The following is a 21,846-nucleotide window of genomic DNA, read 5'->3' on the forward strand; positions in this document are numbered from 1 at the left end:
GAACAAATGACTGGAGCTGCAATGTGGTGCATCATCGCAAACCCCAAAGGAAAATGCAACAGTTATTTGTGTCAATCTTTCAATGGAGACGCACGATACCTTACAAGGTCGAACCTTTCTCTTTCTTCACAACAACTCAGTCATTCCTCAAATTAACGTGTTTCCCTTTCAAGTTGCGTTCATTTCTCCAGGTCTAACCTTAATCAACGTCCTCATCTTCCTCGTCCTCCTCACAAGTCATCATCGAGGAACTTGTTTCATTTTCCCAGGTAACAACAGTTCATCATCAAAAACAACGAAACAGCCTCGCCAAGATCTTGACAATGGCAGGTTACCCACGTTCTGATTATAGAGATGTTTTGAGGCTCAACACAAAAAAGAAGCAAGCTCATTCCATACTTTCACCTTTTCTTGTCTTGTTTTACTTTTTTATTCTGGGGTTTTCCACTCCTCCACTGACTCAATTTTGAGTCCTTTTCCCTTTCTTCTGCACATTTTCCCCCTTTTTCTTGCCCCAGAAAAGCCGGTGACAGTAATTGGTACATGTACGCTTAATTAAAAACCCCCTGCCACTCAAAGGTTTCAAAGCCGGCGCAGCAACAACAACATCTGCAAAAGGGCGTCCTGGAAAAGGTGCTGATTGTGTATGTTTTGCAGTGTACTCTACTCTTGCCCTTGTTCTTTTCATCAAGATGAAAATTTTCAAAACCACACCCCAAAATAAAAAAGAAAAAAACAGCCGAACATGGCGCCAAATTAGGCAGGAAAGCAAAGAGTTGAAACAAATTCAAAGTGTGCTCCAAAATTGATTAGATTAAGAGGTGAGAATAAACACGCTTTTCATAAGCAAATTTAGAAAAGAGAAAAAAAGGTGGTGGTTTAGCCAGATTGCTCTCTGAAAACCGCAAAGAAGCGAATTGAAAGATCAGCAACATCAACACGCTGGGTGCGGTGATGGTGGGTGTCTGGATTGTGCCAGCTGAGACCCAAGTTTGATGGAAACGAGGGACGTGATGCAGAAATGTCTCACCCAAAAGTGCTTTGCTCGAAAAGTAGGTACACTGTGGTAAAGGTAAACAGTGTGGAACACAAAAAAGTGAACTTTTAAATTCAACAAACATTATTTGAAACGAAAACAAGTGTGTTTTTCAATCAATATCAATTTATTTACTAACATTAATTTTATCATTGAAAAATCATGCCATATTTGCCTTCTTCACCTCAATGAGGAAAGGCTATAAAATCAATCGAACAATGAACTCGACCTCGTGGACCCACCTACACGTATGCCTGTCGACTAAGATCAAATTCTGAACAAATGTCTGTGTGTGTGTGTGTCTGTAAGTTCTTGCACTGAAAAATATGCACACGATTATCTCCGGACTGGTTGATCCGTTTTGGACCGTTTTGGTCTCATTCGTTCCATCTTGGGGTCCCACAAGACCCTAGTTAACATTATGAAGTTTAGACGAGTACTTCAAAAAACTTCGTAAAATTGTAAAATGGTGGTTTTTATCTGAAATCATGTCATTATCTATATTGTTAGAAAGGTATTTGAATGACCTTTCCAACACGTTTAAAAGATTGAAGATCTGACAACCCTATCAAAAGTTATAAGTACTTTAGTGTTGTCATATACACTTTTTTTTTGGCTGAATCTCAGGTATTTTGATAAAAATAAGTATTATTTCTACAATTTTTGAGGCTTTAAAGTGTATTCACTTTATGAGTGTGAGGAAGGCTTCAACCACCTAAAGGTGAATTCTGGAGTTTTTTTTATAAGGTCCAATAAACCAAATTTTCAGTTTTTGCTTTTTGGGTGTTTTATAATACCGCTGACCAGGGGCGCCGACTCTGGGGGGGCACGGTACTTTTTGCCCCCCCTAAAATTTGGACCATACATTGTGCCCCCCCAGAAATTTTGGAAGAAAAATATTCTTAAATCAAATATAAAAAAAAGGAAATAATTGAAAATAATATCTAAAACATAAATGGAACATTGTTTGACACACGGATAGAATTCTTGTAAGCGAATCCGTAAAATAGTTCAAAAACATTTGTTGTTTTCGAAATCGCTGAAATTTTTTGAACAAAATCGTTTACAATTTTCTGGATTTAGATGCATTATTTTTCTAAATCGACATCGTTTTATCTATACCACTGTGCTCTCTAGGAAAATCAGTAAGCTTAGTACAAGAGCACAGAGGCATCGGTGAATGATTTGAGAGATGTCGTCAACATAGATTTTACGGATTTGCTCATAAAATTTCTATCTGTGCATGTTGTTTCAAAAACAAAACCAATGTACTTTTCCCAAAGCACTTCATCTACAATCAAACTTACGCAAACTCGTGCGAAAACAATCATCATGTTTTCAAACGCAACATTCTGCGATTTGCCATTGTAGATCAGGATTTAGCGAATATAAGCTGAAACACTTTTCAAAACGGTAATTTGTTGATTGCTTTACGTTTACAAAAATGCTGATGAATTCGATAATTTTTTGGGTAATTTTAGAACAGATTTGTAAAGATTTCAAATAAATTTGTTAACCGTTAACCGTTCTATACCAATTTTAGCCAAAACATACAATTGTTTCAAAAAAAGTAAAACTAGTGCACCGCTTTACTGAGAAACCGACAAATTAAAATTCTAAAATTCTAAAATTCTAAAATTCTAAAATTCTAAAATTCTAAAATTCTAAAATTCTAAAATTCTAAAATTCTAAAATTCTAAAATTCTAAAATTCTAAAATTCTAAAATTCTAAAATTCTAAAATTCTAAAATTCTAAAATTCTAAAATTCTAAAATTCTAAAATTCTAAAATTCTAAAATTCTAAAATTCTAAAATTCTAAAATTCTAAAATTCTAAAATTCTAAAATTCTAAAATTCTAAAATTCTAAAATTCTAAAATTCTAAAATTTAAAATTCTAAAATTCTAAAATTCTAAAATTCTAAAATTCTAAAATTCTAAAATTCTAAAATTCTAAAATTCTAAAATTCTAAAATTCTAAAATTCTAAAATTCTAAAATTCTAAAATTCTAAAATTTAAAATTCTAAAATTTAAAATTCTAAAATTCTAAAATTCTAAAATTCTAAAATTCTAAAATTCTAAAATTTAAAATTCTAAAATTCTAAAATTCTAAAATTCTAAAATTCTAAAATTCTAAAATTCTAAAATTCTAAAATTCTAAAATTCTAAAATTCTAAAATTCTAAAATTCTAAAATTCTAAAATTCTAAAATTCTAAAATTCTAAAATTCTAAAATTCTAAAATTCTAAAATTCTAAAATTCTAAAATTCTAAAATTCTAAAATTCTAAAATTCTAAAATTCTAAAATTCTTAAATTCTGAAATTCTTAAATTCTTAAATTCTAAAATTCTAAAATTCTAAAATTCTAAAATTCTTAAATTCTTAAATTCTAAAATTCTAAAATTCTAAAATTCTAAAATTCTAAAATTCTAAAATTCTAAAATTCTAAAATTTTAAAATTCTAAAATTCTTAAATTCTAAAATTCTAAAATTCTAAAATTCTTAAATTCTTATATTCTTATATTCTTAAATTCTTAAATTCTTAAATTCTTAAATTCTTAAATTCTTAAATTCTTAAATTCTTAAATTCTTAAATTCTTAAATTCTTAAATTCTTAAATTCTTAAATTCTTAAATTCTTAAATTTTAAATTCTTAAATTCTTAAATTCTTAAATTCTTAAATTCTTAAATTCTTAAATTTTAAATTCTTAAATTCTTAAATTTTAAATTCTTAAATTCTTAAATTCTTAAATTCTTAAATTCTTAAATTCTTAAATTCTTAAATTCTTAAATTCTTAAATTCTTAAATTCTTAAATTCTTAAATTCTTAAATTCTTAAATTCTTAAATTCTTAAATTCTTAAATTCTTAAATTCTTAAATTCTTAAATTCTTAAATTCTTAAATTCTTAAATTCTTAAATTCTTAAATTCTTAAATTCTAAATTTAAAATTCTAAAATTCTAAAATTCTAAAATTCTAAAATTTAAAATTCTAAAATTTTAAAATTCTAAAATTCTAAATTCTAAAATTCTAAAATTCTTAAATTCTTAAATTCTTATATTCTTATATTCTTAAATTCTTAAATTCTTAAATTCTTAAATTCTTAAATTCTTAAATTCTTAAATTCTTAAATTCTTAAATTCTTAAATTCTTAAATTCTTAAATTCTTAAATTCTTAAATTCTTAAATTCTTAAATTTTAAATTCTTAAATTCTTAAATTCTTAAATTCTTAAATTCTTAAATTTAAATTCTTAAATTCTTAAATTCTTAAATTCTTAAATTTAAATTCTTAAATTCTAAATTCTTAAATTTAAATTCTTAAATTCTTAAATTCTTAAATTCTTAAATTCTTAAATTCTTAAATTTAAATTCTTAAATTCTTAAATTCTTAAATTCTTAAATTCTTAAATTCTTAAATTCTTAAATTCTTAAATTTTAAATTCTTAAATTCTTAAATTCTTAAATTCTTAAATTCTTAAATTCTTAAATTTAAATTCTTAAATTCTTAAATTCTTAAATTCTTAAATTTAAATTCTTAAATTCTTAAATTTTAAATTCTTAAATTCTTAAATTCTAAAATTCTAAAATTCTAAAATTTAAAATTTAAAATTCTAAAATTTTAAAATTCTAAAATTCTTAAATTCTAAAATTCTAAAATTCTTAAATTCTTAAATTCTTATATTCTTATATTCTTAAATCTTAAATTCTTAAATTCTTAAATTCTTAAATTCTTAAATTCTTAAATTCTTAAATTCTTAAATTCTTAAATTCTTAAATTTAAATTCTTAAATTCTTAAATTCTTAAATTCTTAAATTCTTAAATTCTTAAATTCTTAAATTCTTAAATTCTTAAATTCTTAAATTCTTAAATTCTTAAATTCTTAAATTCTTGAATTCTTAAATTCTTAAATTCTTAAATTCTAAATTCTTAAATTCTTAAATTCTTAAATTTTAAATTCTTAAATTCTTAAATTTTAAATTCTTAAATTCTTAAATTTAAATTCTTAAATTCTTAAATTTTAAATTCTTAAATTCTTAAATTTTAAATTCTTAAATTCTTAAATTTAAATTCTTAAATTCTTAAATTCTTAAATTCTTAAATTCTTAAATTCTTAAATTCTTAAATTCTTAAATTCTTAAATTCTTAAATTCTTAAATTCTTAAATTCTTAAATTCTTAAATTCTTAAATTCTAAAATTCTAAAATTCTAAAATTCTAAAATTCTAAAATTCTAAAATTCTAAAATTTTAAAATTCTAAAATTCTTAAATTCTAAAATTCTAAAATTCTTAAATTCTTAAATTCTTATATTCTTATATTCTTAAATTCTTAAATTCTTAAATTCTTAAATTCTTAAATTCTTAAATTCTTAAATTCTTAAATTCTTAAATTCTTAAATTCTTAAATTCTTAAATTCTTAAATTCTTAAATTCTTAAATTCTTAAATTCTTAAATTCTTAAATTCTTAAATTCTTAAATTCTTAAATTCTTAAATTCTTAAATTCTTAAATTCTTAAATTCTTAAATTCTTAAATTCTTAAATTCTTAAATTCTAAATTCTTAAATTCTTAAATTCTTAAATTCTTAAATTCTTAAATTCTTAAATTCTTAAATTCTTAAATTCTTAAATTCTTAAATTCTTAAATTCTTAAATTCTTAAATTCTTAAATTCTTAAATTCTTAAATTCTTAAATTCTTAAATTCTTAAATTCTTAAATTCTTAAAAAAATAATTCATGTATCATAATTTTTAAATTTTCGATTTTTTTAAACATTGAATTTTATTGTTATTTCTAAATTTCTGATGTTTTAAATTTCTGGTTTTCTGCTTTTGATTTCTTAAAAAAAAAAATTATCTCTCAGAATATTTTTATACTGTTAATTTTTTTTTATTTTGGAATATTGAATTTTATGTATCTGTTATTTTTTTCTAAATTGCAGATTTGAATAATGGATGTTTTATAAATGTGTATTTGTATTTTTAAATTTTTGCTTTTTCTTTTGTTTTTATTTTTAGAATATTTGTATTGTTAAATTTCTAAATATCTGATTATTTTTATTATTGACTGTTACCTACTTCTAGAAAATAAGTGAGAATATGCCAATTAGAAGGAATTCGCCTACCAAACATATAAAAAATTCCCCCCAATCAACATTCTAATCACGTTTTAATAAATTATCTTTTTCTTAAAAACAAAATGAAAACAGATGAAAAATAAATCGTATCACATCGTAATAAAATTATTAAAATTCGTGATATAGGGGAACTATACCCTTTATCAGCCTATTTCTATTATCAGCCTATCAGCACTTTGATCATGAATTACAGCTTATATAAAGTGTTTTTGACTGTTCCAAAGTAATAAATAGCTCAAATAAAAGTGAGCAAGCAACTCTCCATTGTTGAAACATCTGAAAATGTTGATTTAATAGCAGAAACGGCAAAAGTGATGAGAATTGGTCGAAAGGCTTAGTGTGATTAAAATGGGTATATTTCCCCTACAATAAACTTTAACATCTAATCGCCACTCTTACCTATCGATTTTGGAAAACAACCGTGCCCCCCCAACATTTTGGACTTGTCGGCGCCCCTGCTGCTGACTCAAGGCGGTTTCAAAAACACCCAAAAAGCAAAAACTGGAAATTTGGTTTATTGGACCTTCAAAAAAAAACTCCAGAATTAAATAAGGTTTTCAATTATTATTATTTACTAAACAATTCCACATTTCTTTGAACAAAAATATTAAAAAATGCGGTCCTTATCACCAGTTGCTTATAAAAATATTAATATAAACAAAGGTTAGAGTAATATTTGGTTTCTCCAGATTTTTTTTCCCTTACATTAACACTGAGAATCATTCCAATAGTTGCTGAGGCGACATAATCTTGATAATGGACGCTATTTTATTGATATTGACATGACCTTATTTTTCCTTTTTGATTTTCGTCAATGTTATTGAGGTCAATTCACAGGAAATATCTAATATCTTTGAAAAAAAATAATCAACAGGTTAAAAATTGGTTGAAATATGTTTTTTATTTTAAACTGCACAAACATTATTTTTTTATGTTCTCAAAATCGTATTTATTCAAAAAAAAATAAATAAAAAAATACAGCTAAAATTGGTAAAGTATGTCAAAATATTTTAATAGACATCACACCGTCTTTTCAGACTGAATTTACTAAATAAACGGGACAAACACAGAACACCCAGAGGAGATGGGCGGGAATCGAACCCGGGCCCCTTAGCACACATGAGGGATCGGCAGCTGAAGCCGCTAACCACCGCGCCACGGGGTCCTCAATTTTTAAGTATTATTCAATTTGTTTAAAAGTGCAATAAAAATTAATTTAATTTGTTTAAGCAACCTCATCTTGACCTCATCAAACCTAGTCTTGATTTCAGAAAAAATATTTTTTTTTCATTATTTAAATCAGAAATTTTTACGAATGTTTCAGTTTTTGGAATTTTTAATCGGTCCAACGTTACATAGATTTTCTTACCTGATCGGACACTTTAAAGTTGTCTCTAATTTATCATGTATGTTTTTCTATCAGATCTCCAATCTTCAATGCTTATTAGCGAATTATTTAGAAATTTTTCATTCTTCTGAAAAAACTTATAATGAAAGATTGGGCTCACTCGCATTTAAATAAATTTCTGCCTCAGGAACAATGTTTTCACAAAACGATTTTTTTAATTAACTTCCAATTCATTATTTGCGATTTACAGATAAATTAACTGAGGTAGGGGTCGCATTTTATATTTATTTGCAGTGAATTCACTTAAATTCAATTATGTCGATAGGAGCGTGTTCAGGGAGCCCAAATCTATCCTACCTTTACGAAACTGAGGCGTTTACTGACATCAACCTAAAAATTGTCGAGATGTTTATAAAGTTTAAAAATATATTTACGAAAATGTTGCTTAAGATTAGTTCACTCTGAACAAAGTGTCAAAATTTTCACAATGAAAATGAGTTTTAATCAGAAAGCAAAATGCATTTTCAGAATCTTTGGACAATTTTTCACATGGAAAAGAGAAAAAAAAATAGATTCTAACTAAAACACTGTATGTGTTTTTGGCAAACAATCTGAAAAACGTCGAACTTATTTCATAGAAATTACAATTTAACTCAAATTTTTAACGAAATTTTGTTTGAGAATTAAAATAAAAAAAGGTTTTTTGGATAATTATAACAGCAACCTTAAAATCTGGAGCAACACGAGAAACGGGTGGATAAGCATTTTGACAGCTGGAACAATTTTGAAAATTCCGGGCCAACAGATATTTTTTTCACAAAACTCGAAATGTTAAGCAATAGCTGGCGTTCCCAGCTACCGTTTAACACTGCGCGTTTTGTTAAATAGTTACATGCTGGCTCGTAATTTGCAAAATAGTGCTGGCTGTCAAAATGCTTATGCGCCCTTTTCAAATGTTGCTCCAGAAATGATACATTTCACGAAAAAAAAATTGCCTTATATAATACCGATTTAAACAAGAAAATTAAATTTCACTGCGGAATTGAAAATAAGAATTTCCGACGGAATAATTTTTGACTATTTATACACTTAGAAGAAAAAATGCCATCAAAGTCAATACCGGCATTCACAATACATGGCGGAAACTTTTTGTTGCATAATTTTGATTTTTTTTTTTAATAATTTGTTTTTTTTTTCACTTCAGTGCCAAGATACAGCTATTGTAGTAAAGTTGAAAATGTCATTTTTTTAATTCCTTGAGAAAACTCAAATTGATCACTTGCATAATATTTTCAGCTATTGTCATCATGTTGATGTTTCCAAAACAGTTATTGGCTTACAAAATTAACAATTTTCGCTGATTTGACATTTAACACATCAAAATCAATTATTGTTCCATATTTTTCTGAAAAAAATAATTCACAATTTTTAAGTGCTTTTTGTTCTCAAATTGAATATATAGATAATTTGCAAAATCCACATCATTTTCAAAAATAACAATCGTCAATATTTTGGAATTACTAATTTTTATTATACTGAACACATTTAAGAGCGAGTCCACGAGCAAAGCATACCCATCTCGCATCGACCTCACCAATCTGCCTGAAATTTTCAGGGGTTGTTTGTACATATAAAACTAGCATCTGGCCAAAATATGAGCTATCTAGGTCAACGGGAAGTGGGGCAAATCGGGACACAAAGTTTGAAGGTTCAAAAACGTCAAAAATCGTAAAAAAGCTGTAAATTGGGCAAAATTCAATTTAATTTAAAAATTCAAAATGCATCTGAAAGGGCTTAAAAAATGCAACAAAATGCAGGATAGAGCACCCCGATTGGTTAAATCTAAAGGGAGTTATTGACATTTTAGTGAAAAATAGCACAATTTTCAAACTCAAATAAAAAGTGTTCCATCCAGATATCAACTCGGTTCGACCTGCAGCTTGTAGGGGACATCTGGGACTACCATCTGAGACTGAGAACGCTTTGGGTAAGGCAGTTTAACATATTAAATAGACACTTTTACTTTTAGTGAATTTTTTGGTTGTAAATTTTTGCTCGGGGGACCCCTTAGATCCCATTTTCTGTTGATAATTTTATCATATTCGTGTTCCTGAGACAATTTCACAATAGAAACATGCATAAAAATGTTTGTTTTCATCCATTTTAACCCTTTAAAAAATGAAAGTTAAAAAAAATCTTCGATTCACATTTATTGAAATCCAAGTTCGTTTCCAAGGATACTAGATGGCACCAGAAAAAAAGCAGCATCTCAATTTTTTATAACTTTAATTTTTTAAAGGGTTAAAATGGATGAAAATAAACATTTTTATGCATGTTTCTATTGTGAAATTGTCTCAGGAACACGAATATGATAAAATTATCATCAGAAAATAGGATCTAAGGGGTCCCCCGAGCAAAAATTTACATCCAAAAAATTCACTAAAAGTAAAAGTATCTATTTAATATGTTAAACTGCCTTACCCAAAGCGTTCTCAGTTTCAGATGGTAGTCCCAGATGTCCCCTACAAGCTGCAGGTCGAACCGAGTTGATATCTGGATGGAACACTTTTTATTTGAGTTTGAAAATTGTGCTATTTTTCACTAAAATGTCAATAACTCCCTTTAGATTTAACCAATCGGGGTGCTCTATCCTGCATTTTGTTGCATTTTAAGCCCTTTTAGATGCATTTTGAATTTTAAATTAAATTGAATTTTGCCCAAGTTACAGCCTTTTACGATTTTTGACGTTTTTGAACCTTCAAACTTTGTGTCCCGATTTGCCCCACTTCCCGTTGACCTAGAGTGCTCATATTTTGGCCAGATGCTAGTTTTATATGTACAAACAACCCCTGAAAATTTCAGGCAGATTGGTGAGGTCCAAACGACGTCCCATACAAAGGGGTATGCCCTGTTCGTGGACTCGCTCTTAAATTTGAACAATTTAGAATACATTGCAAATCAAGAATTTGTGGACAACGGATTTTTAGTTTTTAGTATTTTCAAAAATTAATTTATAATTATAAATGTTTGACATTAGTTAAGAGGCAGTATTTGTAAATATTGCTCGGTTTGTTCTAGAGGTCGTATCGAGGAGCTCCGATTTGGATGAAACTTTCAGCGTTTGTTTATCTATGCATGAGATGAACTCATGCCAAATATGAGGTTCAATTTGAGGTCAAAAAAACATAAAAAATCTTAAAATTGCTCGCATTTTCGTAAAACTTCATCAATTCCAACTCTCATAGATGCATTCGAAAGGTCTTTTGAAGCACTTCAAAATGTGCCATAGACATCCAGGATTGGTTTGACTTTTTCTCATAGATTTTGCAAATTACTGTCAAAAATGGATTTTTTTGAAACCTTAATATCTTTTTGCAACAGCCTCCAACACCCATACTCCCATAGGTCAAAAGATAGGTATTTTCATGGACCATAAGCCTACGGTATTAACTTTTTGGCCAATCGCAGTTTTTCTCATAGTTTTTCGGTTTTTCTAGAACAAACATTTTGCAACGTTGGTTTTTGCTCTGTAGGCCAAGAAGACGGCACTTTTTGGTCTCAATTTTGTCATATTTGAAATCCTCGAACAATTTCACGTAAGTTAGACGTATTGGAGTTGTAATATTAATTTAAAAAAATAATTAAATAAAACATTTTTGAAAAAAGAAATAGATTTACTCTATGATCAATACGTCAAATGCTGTATCAAGTAGGCGAAAACCTGTTTCACCCCTAATCCGACAAAATGTTAAAAAATATTTTAACTCATTCTAAATGGCAATTTTTCCAATCAAATTTACAGCTCCAATACTTCTAATTTACGTGAAATTATCTGAGGATTCCGAATATGACAAAATTGAGGCCAAAAAGTGCCGCTATGGAGGCCTACAGGGCAAAAACTAACGTTGTAAAATGTTTGTTGCAGAAAAATCGAAAAACTATGAGAAAAACTGCAATTGGCCAAAAAGTTAATACCGTAGGCTTATAGTCCATGAAATTACCTATCTTTTGACCCATGGGAGTATGGGTGTTGGAGGCTGTTGGAAAAAGATATTAAGGTTTTTAAAAAAAATATTTTTGACAGTAATTTGCAAAAGCTATGAGAAAATTTCAAACCAATCCTGGATGTCTATGACACATTTTGAAGTGCTTAAAAAGACCTTTCGAATGCATCTGATGATTGATGAAGTTTTACGGAAACGCGAGCAATTTTAAGATTGTTTAGGTTTTTTTTTGCCCTTAAACTTCAAAGCCCGTTTTACCCCACTTCCCTTTGTCGTAGAGGGCTCAACATTGGCATGAGTTCATCTCATGTATAGACAAACAAACGCTGAAAGTTTCATCTAAATCGGAGCACCTCGATACGACTTGTTACACATTGGTGAAAAACTCGCTCTTAACTAGAACCAAAAGTATTACAAAATGAATTGCACAATTTTTAATAGTGTATTTTGTGACTGGTTTTTTTTTTGCTTCTCTACTATGAAAATTAAGCTTGAAATAAGAAATGTAAATACAATGAGTAAGCAGTAGGGTGCCCTTACAAAATGACCCCCTGCTCCACAAGCGGAAAACTTTTTTTTTGATTATTTCAAGCATCTGTGCAACATCTGTGGTTGTAGAGCATTAAATTTTCAATGAGAATCTCACTTTTGAGAATATTTGGATGAAAGTAGCGCACCGCGCAGACCAAACCGTAAGAAACTTGGGTTTTCCATACATTTTTTCGATTTTTCCCATACAAACATCACCTCCGAGTATCAATGGGTAAATGATGACCGATTTTGCTCATATTTGGCCCAGAGTCCTAAAATAGGTCAAGGAACAATATGTGGAGCGAGGTTTAGAGAAAAAGTCCCATATTCTGGGCACCCTAGTGAGCAGCCAAGATGATGCTAGTTCGTAATTTGCTTTTAGTGGTATCATTTCAAACAACACCATACAAAATTTCAAATGAGTACTTTAGGGAAGCAGAGTAGGCCATGCAATTCCGGTTTCCGGAGCAATGTATCGCTGCCTGATTGGGAATCAAATCCGGATCATTTAAAGTTGACTATCGCGATAGTTCAATCTGTATGATGCAGGTACCTTACAATTTACCATGTACTGTAAAACTGCAACTTTGTTTCACCAACAGCAACGTCCGTCCCAAAGTGTTCAAGGGGGAAAGGAATTGAACCTTTCACGAAACCTGTTCACACCCTGATCACACAACTAGCACCAGGTACCGTACACCGGAGAAAGGTCCCTTCATCGTACTCATAACGCAGGTGGGTTCCCAGACAAGTCTTCCTCACCCCCCAAAAGTGAGGTGGGTTGGAGGTCGTCAAACGCTTTACGCGATTTTACCCTACAAACAGAGGTGGCGCTGCTGTTGTGCAGGGCTTCGCCAGTATTAACTAGATTTTACGACATGATTCCCTGTGCCAACCTCCAACCCAAACTCTGGGTGGGTGTTGATGGTGTTGCTGTTGATGTCACTGTTGCTGGCAGAAGGTCCAGGTGATGTTGTTTGTGGCAGACCTTTTTTCAGAGAAGAAGGGGTAAGTGGGGTAAATGGGGAAGTAATGCCGCGCACATGGCGTCGTTCTCAGCGCTTTTCACACAAAAAGGTTACACTTTTGTTAAGGGGTTATGATCAACTTGACTATTAATTTCAAGTTTAATTTTTATTTGTTTCAAGTGGTTTTGAAGATTCCATCCAAAATATTCTCAATAAAATTATGACTTTTCATAACCCCTTAACCTGCAGCAGCACGGAGGGAAAAGCACCCCAGAAATCCTCGGTAAACCCGGGTGCCTATCGAACGGAACCGATTCTCCCGTTCGGATGTTCCGGGAAGGTGTGCAGTGTAATCGATCTCCGAGCGGCCCGGCTCCGTCCCTGTAGTGATTTTCGGAAGTGTTTGACTAGCTGTAGGGGGCAAAAAAAAACCTCTCTCAGTCTCTTCCTACTCTGTTCCCTCTAGCGGCCAGGGCAAAACCAAATTTCCCCTCCACGAATAGAGCTCTACTGCTCGGGTGTGGTGACGATGGCAAATGTTTACCTATTTTATTGCTCAGTGAGCACCGTGATTAAATTAAATTCATTCAGGATCACGGACTAGGAGACACGGTTTTCATCGCTTGATGCTTGTCGGGGAGGATTTTTTTCCCTGTTCACTCGCTCTTCCATCAGGACGACGACATCGACGTGATTTTTGTTTTTCCAACCGGCTCAAAGTGAGGCAAATTTTTGCTCAAATATGTTTGCCCACGACCACGGTTCCGGCTTCCGGCAGGGGGCTCAACGGTTCTCGGTTTCGTCGGTTTCGTCTGCATATTCATCAACTTAATCACTTTAATCGAGCGAATTACACCTATCGGCGGCGGCAGCGATGTTGGACGACGATGAACGAGCCTGATAACGGTCTGATGGGAAAAAAGGAGCAATTAAGTAAGCTCGATTTGGCGCTAATTGCCGTGCAAATGGATGTCTGGATTTGGAAAAGAATGATCATTTGCTTTTTTTATTTTTAGTTCAATCATCCACATAAATACAAGTTCGACCTTACCTGATCTAAGCTGGAAGAGAATGACTCATAAGGTGAAAGCATCAACAGCCTGCCACCCTCATCCCCTCTTCACATCAACCAGTGTCAAGGGACTTAAAATTCAAATTATTTTTTCACCAGATTTTTTTTTTGGAAAAAAAACCAGCTTGTTTAATTTGCGTGATTCTTTATACTTTCCTACTAACATAATTTCAAAAAAGTTTCAAAAATTAATGATTTTGTGCAAAAATCTTTTATTTATTATCTGAGATAACTAAAATTTTTGATTGAGATAATAAAATTAAAGCTTATTTGAAACAAGCATGGTATTTTCAGCTTCGATGCTTTCAATTCTTTACCACGATTTTATAAATTCAATTCAATTAGTTTTTATTAGTAAATAATCAATTCACAATTTCGTAATTCTTATAACCTAATAGAGTTTTGGAGTACCTTTGAACTATGATTTGTACTATAGTTCATTTTGATGTAATTGGATATTCTAACAATGGATTTGCCAACAGAAGGAAAAAATATTTTAAAAAAACCTTCTAAATTTGCTAAGGAAAAGGATAGAGATAGAAAAGCTTAAAACTAGATCACAGTTTGTTTTGTCTTTTGACGTCGAAAAACTTCGCTGCACAAGGCAGCTTATCCGTTGTAGATATACTTCATCATAAGCTCACTCAGAGCTTGGAATTGTTCTGCCTTGTTCCGGCAGGCACGAAAGCGCGTGAGCATCTCTCCAGCAAGAGCGAAAAACTCGGGAAGCGTGAAGAGATCATCTCCGGTAACGTCTGCTTGTCCCGGTGAAGTACCGCTCCCAGAAGCGGCTACTCTAGCGTACGAACCTCCCCAACCGGGAGGGAACGCTGGGTTGGTCGATGGAACCGCTCCGCCGCCAGCTGCTGCAGCGTTCGTGCTCGAAGTCTTTGGAGGTTGGCGGGACGCTGGCGCTTTCTTCTTCTTGTTCTGCTCCTCGAGGTACTTTTTCCGCGCGGCACAGCCACGGAAATTCGCCGTGTGGTTTCCACCACAGTTCGCGCACTTGACGCGCGCTTTGTGCTGCTGGGCGTTTTCCCCCAGCTGGTCTTTCCGCGGAAGATTGCACCTTTCGGTGAAGTGGGTCTCACCGCACTTAACGCACCGAGGCGAAAGATTACAGTTTCTTGAACCGTGTCCGAATTTTTGACAGCGGTGGCATTGCGCTGCGTCGGCCGGATTCTTCGTGTAGAATCGCCACGTCACGAAGAAGCCGTCCAGTGCTTTGATCTGCCGTAGGTCCTGGATTTTGACCGACCCACGATCGAAGTACAGGAGGTACAATGTGTACGTACCTGTCACCGTTGTCGATTTCGAGAGCACCTTAACCTCTCGAGGCTTAAACTTGACGCCCGACAGGTGTTCTTCCAGGTCGGAGATCGGGCGGTCCGGATATCCCTGAAGGACGATCTTCACTGGGACCTTCTCTGCTGGGTCAAATGTGAAGAATTTGAAGTTTCGCAACTTCAACTTCTTCACTACCAAGTCGAAATTCTGTTTTTTATGCGTAATCACTTGCACAGAAGTTTTGCTAATTTTGAGACAATATTGGAGTCCCTCAAGCAACTCGTCAACATCGTCCGCCAACGTATCCAAAACAAAAATTGGAGGTGGTCGTCGTTCCTTCGGAGAGTTACACTTTTTCTGCTTTCTTGCTTGCGCGCAAGTTCATCATCGTCATCGTCGTCGCCAGCACTGCTGCTGTCACTGGCGGTGTTGTTTTCTTCTCCACTCAGCATCTCAAATTCGTTGCTGGTGGGAACGTTGGAAGTGGTTGTTGTCGTAGTGCTGGTGGACTGCTGCTGCTGCTGCTGGTCGGAAGTACTTCCGGATGCCCGGGTCGATTGTCTCGTCCGTACTGGGGACTCACGTGGACGGTATGACACGTGTAAAAAAGAAGGATCGGTGACGTCACCGGGCACGCTCCCGTGCGCGATGGCGGTCGATGCGGCATTGTTGTGTTTACCTTTCTGCACTCTGCCGGTAGATGAACTTCGCGGGTTTTTCGAGGCCGCACTCGAACTGCCACGGCCACGGCCGGCCCTTGGCATGCTGGAGCAGCAAACTCGCGGGTAAACACTGTTAATTACGGCGAAAAAATCGAAAAGTTTGAGGAGCTCCGAACAGTTGACTGTTGCTGGCTGGTGTTGCCAGTCCCGATGTGACGATTTTATAAAAAGCTGAATTCAATTGAATTTTTGAGAAAAAAGTCATTCCTTCAAAATTATGTTATATTCAAAGCAATGAACAAAATGTTTGAGTCTGTGAGTAAAATCATCATTAAGAACAGTTATATAAACAGTGAAATCATAATCATAAATCATCTGTGCCAGATATTGAAAGATACGGCCAGATTTTTCACTTTATGTCCATTTTGATTAAAATAAACGAATTCAATTGAAAATAAAAATAAATAAAATGTGTTTTTCATAACGAAAATGCAATTTCAACAATTTTGAGACCATAAAATCGAATAAACAAAAATATAAAAGTTAAATAATTGAAATTTCAAGCCACAGTTTCAACATTAAAATTTAAAAATAAATTATTTGAAATGCATTATATACTTGTCCAGCTGTTTTGCAATCATTAGCTTCAAAATTATCTAAGTACAGTCCAAACTCGATTATCCGAAGCCTCGATTATCCGAAGGGTTTGTATGGAACTTCGGATAATCGAATCTTAAAAAAAAATCATATTTTTATTTTCTTGTTTTTAACAACAAACTCGAAAAAAAAAATGATTATAAAAATACAAAATGCAGTTTTTCAATAATCCATCACCGACATTTTGGCCGCCATTTTGGTTTTCAAATTCTGAATAACTATAAAGTAGTTTTGGCTCGACGGTCAAATTAAGATAACAAAAAATATTTTGTTCGTGATTCGATTATCCGAAGTTTTGATGAATTCTTAGTAAAATTTTGCCAAGGACTTTCGATAATCGAGTCTGGACTGTATTGACAAGTTTTTTTTTTGCGAGATAATATAATCATTAAAAATCTATTTGAAACGAGCCCAAAAGTTCAAATCAAATTATCAAATTCTTTAAGTTAATTTGATTTCTATTTTCATTGAAATTTTGAAGCTGTTTGAATTTTTTTTTGCTCCCTGTTTTATCAGACAAAATTTAAAAGTGGTGGAAGGCGGGTACGGCGACATAAACTTTGAAAAACATTTGCAATGGCCTTTCCAAACTTAATTTGGAAATGTAATTTAAATAAGTAAATAAAAAAAACATGAAAAATTTTCAAAACATTTGCTCGATTGTATTTTTCAGTGAATGAAACCTTCTAAATAAAAAAAAAACAATGTTTTTATGTTTTATGTTTAATGTTTTATGTTTTATGTTTTATGTTTTATGTTTTATGTTTTATGTTTTATGTTTTATGTTTTATGTTTTATGTTTTATGTTTTATGTTTTATGTTTTATGTTTTATGTTTTATGTTTTATGTTTTATGTTTTATGTTTTATGTTTTATGTTTTATGTTTTATGTTTTATGTTTTATGTTTTATGTTTTATGTTTTATGTTTTATGTTTTATGTTTTATGTTTTATGTTTTATGTTTTATGTTTTATGTTTTATGTTTTATGTTTTATGTTTTATGTTTTATGTTTTATGTTTTATGTTTTATGTTTTATGTTTTATGTTTTATGTTTTATGTTTTATGTTTTATGTTTTATGTTTTATGTTTTATGTTTTATGTTTTATGTTTTATGTTTTATGTTTTATGTTTTATGTTTTATGTTTTATGTTTTATGTTTTATGTTTTATGTTTTATGTTTTATGTTTTATGTTTTATGTTTTATGTTTTATGTTTTATGTTTTATGTTTTATGTTTTATGTTTTATGTTTTATGTTTTATGTTTTATGTTTTATGTTTTATGTTTTATGTTTTATGTTTTATGTTTTATGTTTTATGTTTTATGTTTTATGTTTTATGTTTTATGTTTTATGTTTTATGTTTTATGTTTTATGTTTTATGTTTTATGTTTTATGTTTTATGTTTTATGTTTTATGTTTTATGTTTTATGTTTTATATTTAAGGGTTTAGGTTTGTTTTTTTTAAAGAAATTTCATTATTTAAGCATTCAAGGCAAACTTTGTTTGAATCGGACCAGTTTTTTTGAGCCTTGAATATTGATGTATTAAAAAGACTAAATCAAAATTAACGAGAGTGAAATATTTTCACCATTCGCAAGTAAATGGCAATTAGTTCCGTCGATTGGCAATTGAAAATGAGCATTCACGAAAATTTATCCACTCTCAGGCTGCAAAGCTAATTTTCACAGTACACACATTGAAACACACATCTGCTCTGCAAATTGAGGATGATACCTCAAATAGCTATTCAATTTACCAATGATGCTCGCGTGCTCTCGATTTCCAATGGAGGTTATCGGGGGAGGAACGGGTGTTATAATTGCTTAGGTGGAAAATGCACTACAATTTGCCTGTTTTGACTCATTACTAACATCGTTTGCACTCAATTTGCACATTCTCGGAAGAGGACGTGGTTATTTTCAGCGTGTGCACACAAAAGCGACTTTCCATGTTGGTTCCATTCGAGTATTGTATGTGTTGCAAACATTTTGTATTGTTCAGAGATTTAAAGAAAAATCATTTGTTCAACTTTAAAAGAGAGAAAGAGGGAGAGGGCAAATCCCGACCCGATCTCACATGACCCCGAGGCGTGGAATAGGTTCGGAGAATTTTCCAACAGAAATAATGTCCTCTGAATGGGAAAACTTTCCCCTCGCAAGCAAGCGATAATAATCCGGATGCGGGCACCTCTTCATTCCCTCCCTTTGTCTCTCCCATCGAAACACAAAGCCACCTACGATCGCGAACAAAAGAGAAAAGGAGACCAAACTCGTTTCACTTTCACTTCACCCTCCCTTCTCCCTTTTGGAAAAGCTCCTCAACATTGACAAGCTTTGCCGGGAGCTTTTTTTTCTCCTCCGCGACATAAAGAATGAAAAAAAAAAAATAGGAAAAACAGCACTTTTGCAACTTTTCATGGCACTGCTGGCTGCTGGGTGATTGTCCCTGGTCCAGGGCGCGACAGCAGCAGCAGCAAAAGTAGCAGTTTGCTCGCGGGACCAGGAACAAATGGGACACACCTTTGACAGGACAGGGGACGGTAGTTGAAGTGGGAGTGGGAGAGAGAAAAAAAAACAGCTGAACGAATTGACACAAACAGTAGAAATGAAAAGTTGGTCTTTTCCTTGGACTTTATGTTTCGCATCGTGCTTGGGGCGAACAGGTTTTTTTTTGCCCCTTTTTGCTTTGCTGGAAAATTAAATGAATTGTATGGTTGACGATGTGCAATTTCAAGTTTTTATATTTTTAGCAAACCATAGAAAATCGATTTTTTTTATTTTAGAAAATCGAACAGCAACAGTTTTTTGGTCATTGGTCTGCTTTTTCAATTTGTTTTGAAAATGTTGTTTATTTCAAGGTTGTTAACGTAACAATTATCGGGACTCGATAACGATAATGCTATCGTTATCGTTGAATCAACCGGCGTTATCGTTAATCGACCTAATTTATTCAAATCATGTAAAATGTTCAATGCTTTTACTAAGAATACATGTTTTGAAAATGTAATACTCAAGATTGTTCACCAAATACCGTATTTATACGAAAACACACAAATTTCATAATTTACAATTTGATGACCAAACTATACCTAATTTTGTTGGTTTTTTCACTTTTTAATAGTTTTTCACAAAATACCGTATTTTTTGGAAATGCTCAAACTTTCAAAATTTGCAATATGGGCATCAAATGAAGTGATGATTTTCACTTAATAAGATTTTTTTTTTGAACGCAATTTTTTTTAAATCTACAATATATTTTGTTTGAACTTTTTTTGTTAAGAACTATTTTTTTGCAAAATCCCGTAGTTTTTCGAAAAAAAACACACAAATTTTAAAAGTTGCTTTATGGGTATCAAACGATGTGAAATTTTGCATGCATTTTTAAATAATTTCGGTCTTATTAGAAAATACTAATTTTTTTTACGAAATACTATTTTTTTAAATCACCCTATTTTTCTAGATGAGCAATATGTCAAACAAAGCGAAATTTTGTATGCAGTTCCACTTATAAAGAAATATTTTTTTGAAAAATACTAAATTTTTTCACAAGTTATCGTATTTTTCAAAAATACAATTACAATTCAATTTTTTTGATAATTTCCAGTATTTAAAAAAAACTCTAATAAAGTGAAAAAGCATACAAAATGGAGCAAACTTTTCAAATTTGGTAATTTCGAAAACAATACGTTTTTTGTGAAACTTTTAGAATTTTCTAAAAAAGACTTAAATAATTTGAAAAATGCATAACCGTGGATTGCTTTGCATTTTGCAAAACAAAATTTTGATACCTTTAAATAACTCTAATAAAAGTGACTCCACATACTAAATTTCGATTGGGTGTCACCATATTGCAATTTTTTTTTAAATTTGAGTCAATTAAAAAAAAAATCAACTGAACAGCAAACAAAAACTTACTTCGTTTGATACTAATTTTTACAAATATTGATAATTTTAGAATTAAAAAAATACGGTATTTTGTAAAACTAACAAGCATTTAATTTTTTTTATAAAAACGTGCAAACACAAAAAATGGTTTTATTTCATATTGCAAATTATCAAAGAAAAAATTACAATTAACAATTGAACAGTTATGTGTATTACATTTTCAAAAAATATATCATAAATAAAAGCGTTGAAAATTTAACATTATATGGTTGAAAGTAATCAAAACTTAAGTATTTAAAAAAATACGGTATTTTGCAAAAAATTAAAATTATCAAAAACAAAAAATAAAACTCAAATAAAGTGAAAAACATACATAATTATTTATAAGGTGGAAATAATATTTTGCTTGGTTCGATTTCTATATTGGAAACTTTGGAAATTTTCGCACTTTCTAAAACTACGGTATTTTGGTAAAATTTAATGAATGAAATAAAAACTACACTTAAATTTCACTGCGTTTGATTACCTTTTTTATTTTTTTATTGTTTTAATTAAAAAAAATAAATTATTGTATTAAAAAACTATAAAAAAAAAAACATTTAAAGCATACAAACTATCTTTTCGTTTAACATTGCATTGCAAATTTTTCAAATTAATGCACATTTGAATTTTGTGATATTTTGTGATAAAAATCAAGTATGTATCTAAACTTTTTTTTTCAAAACAAATAATGAACCATAGGTTTGCTTTTGAAAAAGTAAGCAAATTATAAAATGAAACTTACCTCATTTAAAAAAAATTTCTTGGTGCAAGAAAAAAAAATCAATATTTAATTGTTAATTTTTTTCGGTACAGAAAGATTTTCAAAATTTTGTTGTTTATTTTATTAAAGTAAGTCATTTAAGTAAGTCAGATAAACACCTTTTTTCAATTGAATTATTCACAATTATTGAAATGACGATAATGATAACGATTGTCGACGATAATTTTATCGATTCACAACCTTCGCACATATTTTTTTTTAATGAAAAACCAATGATTTGTTTGAAAAAATTACTTCACTTTATCAAAAATTGAGTATTATTTAGAAAATAAAATGTATTCTCTCAGACACTGTATTTTTTTCAAAAATCTTAAAATTTCTTTTGAATTTGTCGTGTTAAAAGAATCACATAATCAATAGGAATGTTTTTATAACACAACTCTTTATCAATCGTTTATAAAATAAATTTTTATTTCTTGTTTGGTAAAACTATGTGTCTTT

The 21,846-nt window shown here is 30.9% G+C and overlaps 1 protein-coding gene across 1 annotated transcript in view; it reads right to left on the bottom strand.

The window, feature by feature from the left end:
- Positions 1-21,846, bottom strand: part of LOC119766513 — a 54,373-nt gene that overhangs the window by 16,955 nt on the left and 15,572 nt on the right. Inside the window, exon 3 of the mRNA XM_038251102.1 lies at positions 12,950-13,041. Coding sequence (XP_038107030.1) covers positions 12,950-13,041 — 92 coding nt within the window. The remainder of the gene's footprint in view (positions 1-12,949; positions 13,042-21,846) is intronic.

Source organism: Culex quinquefasciatus, chromosome 2 (assembly GCF_015732765.1).
Source record: "Culex quinquefasciatus strain JHB chromosome 2, VPISU_Cqui_1.0_pri_paternal, whole genome shotgun sequence".
Taxonomy (NCBI): Eukaryota; Metazoa; Arthropoda; class Insecta; order Diptera; family Culicidae; genus Culex; species Culex quinquefasciatus.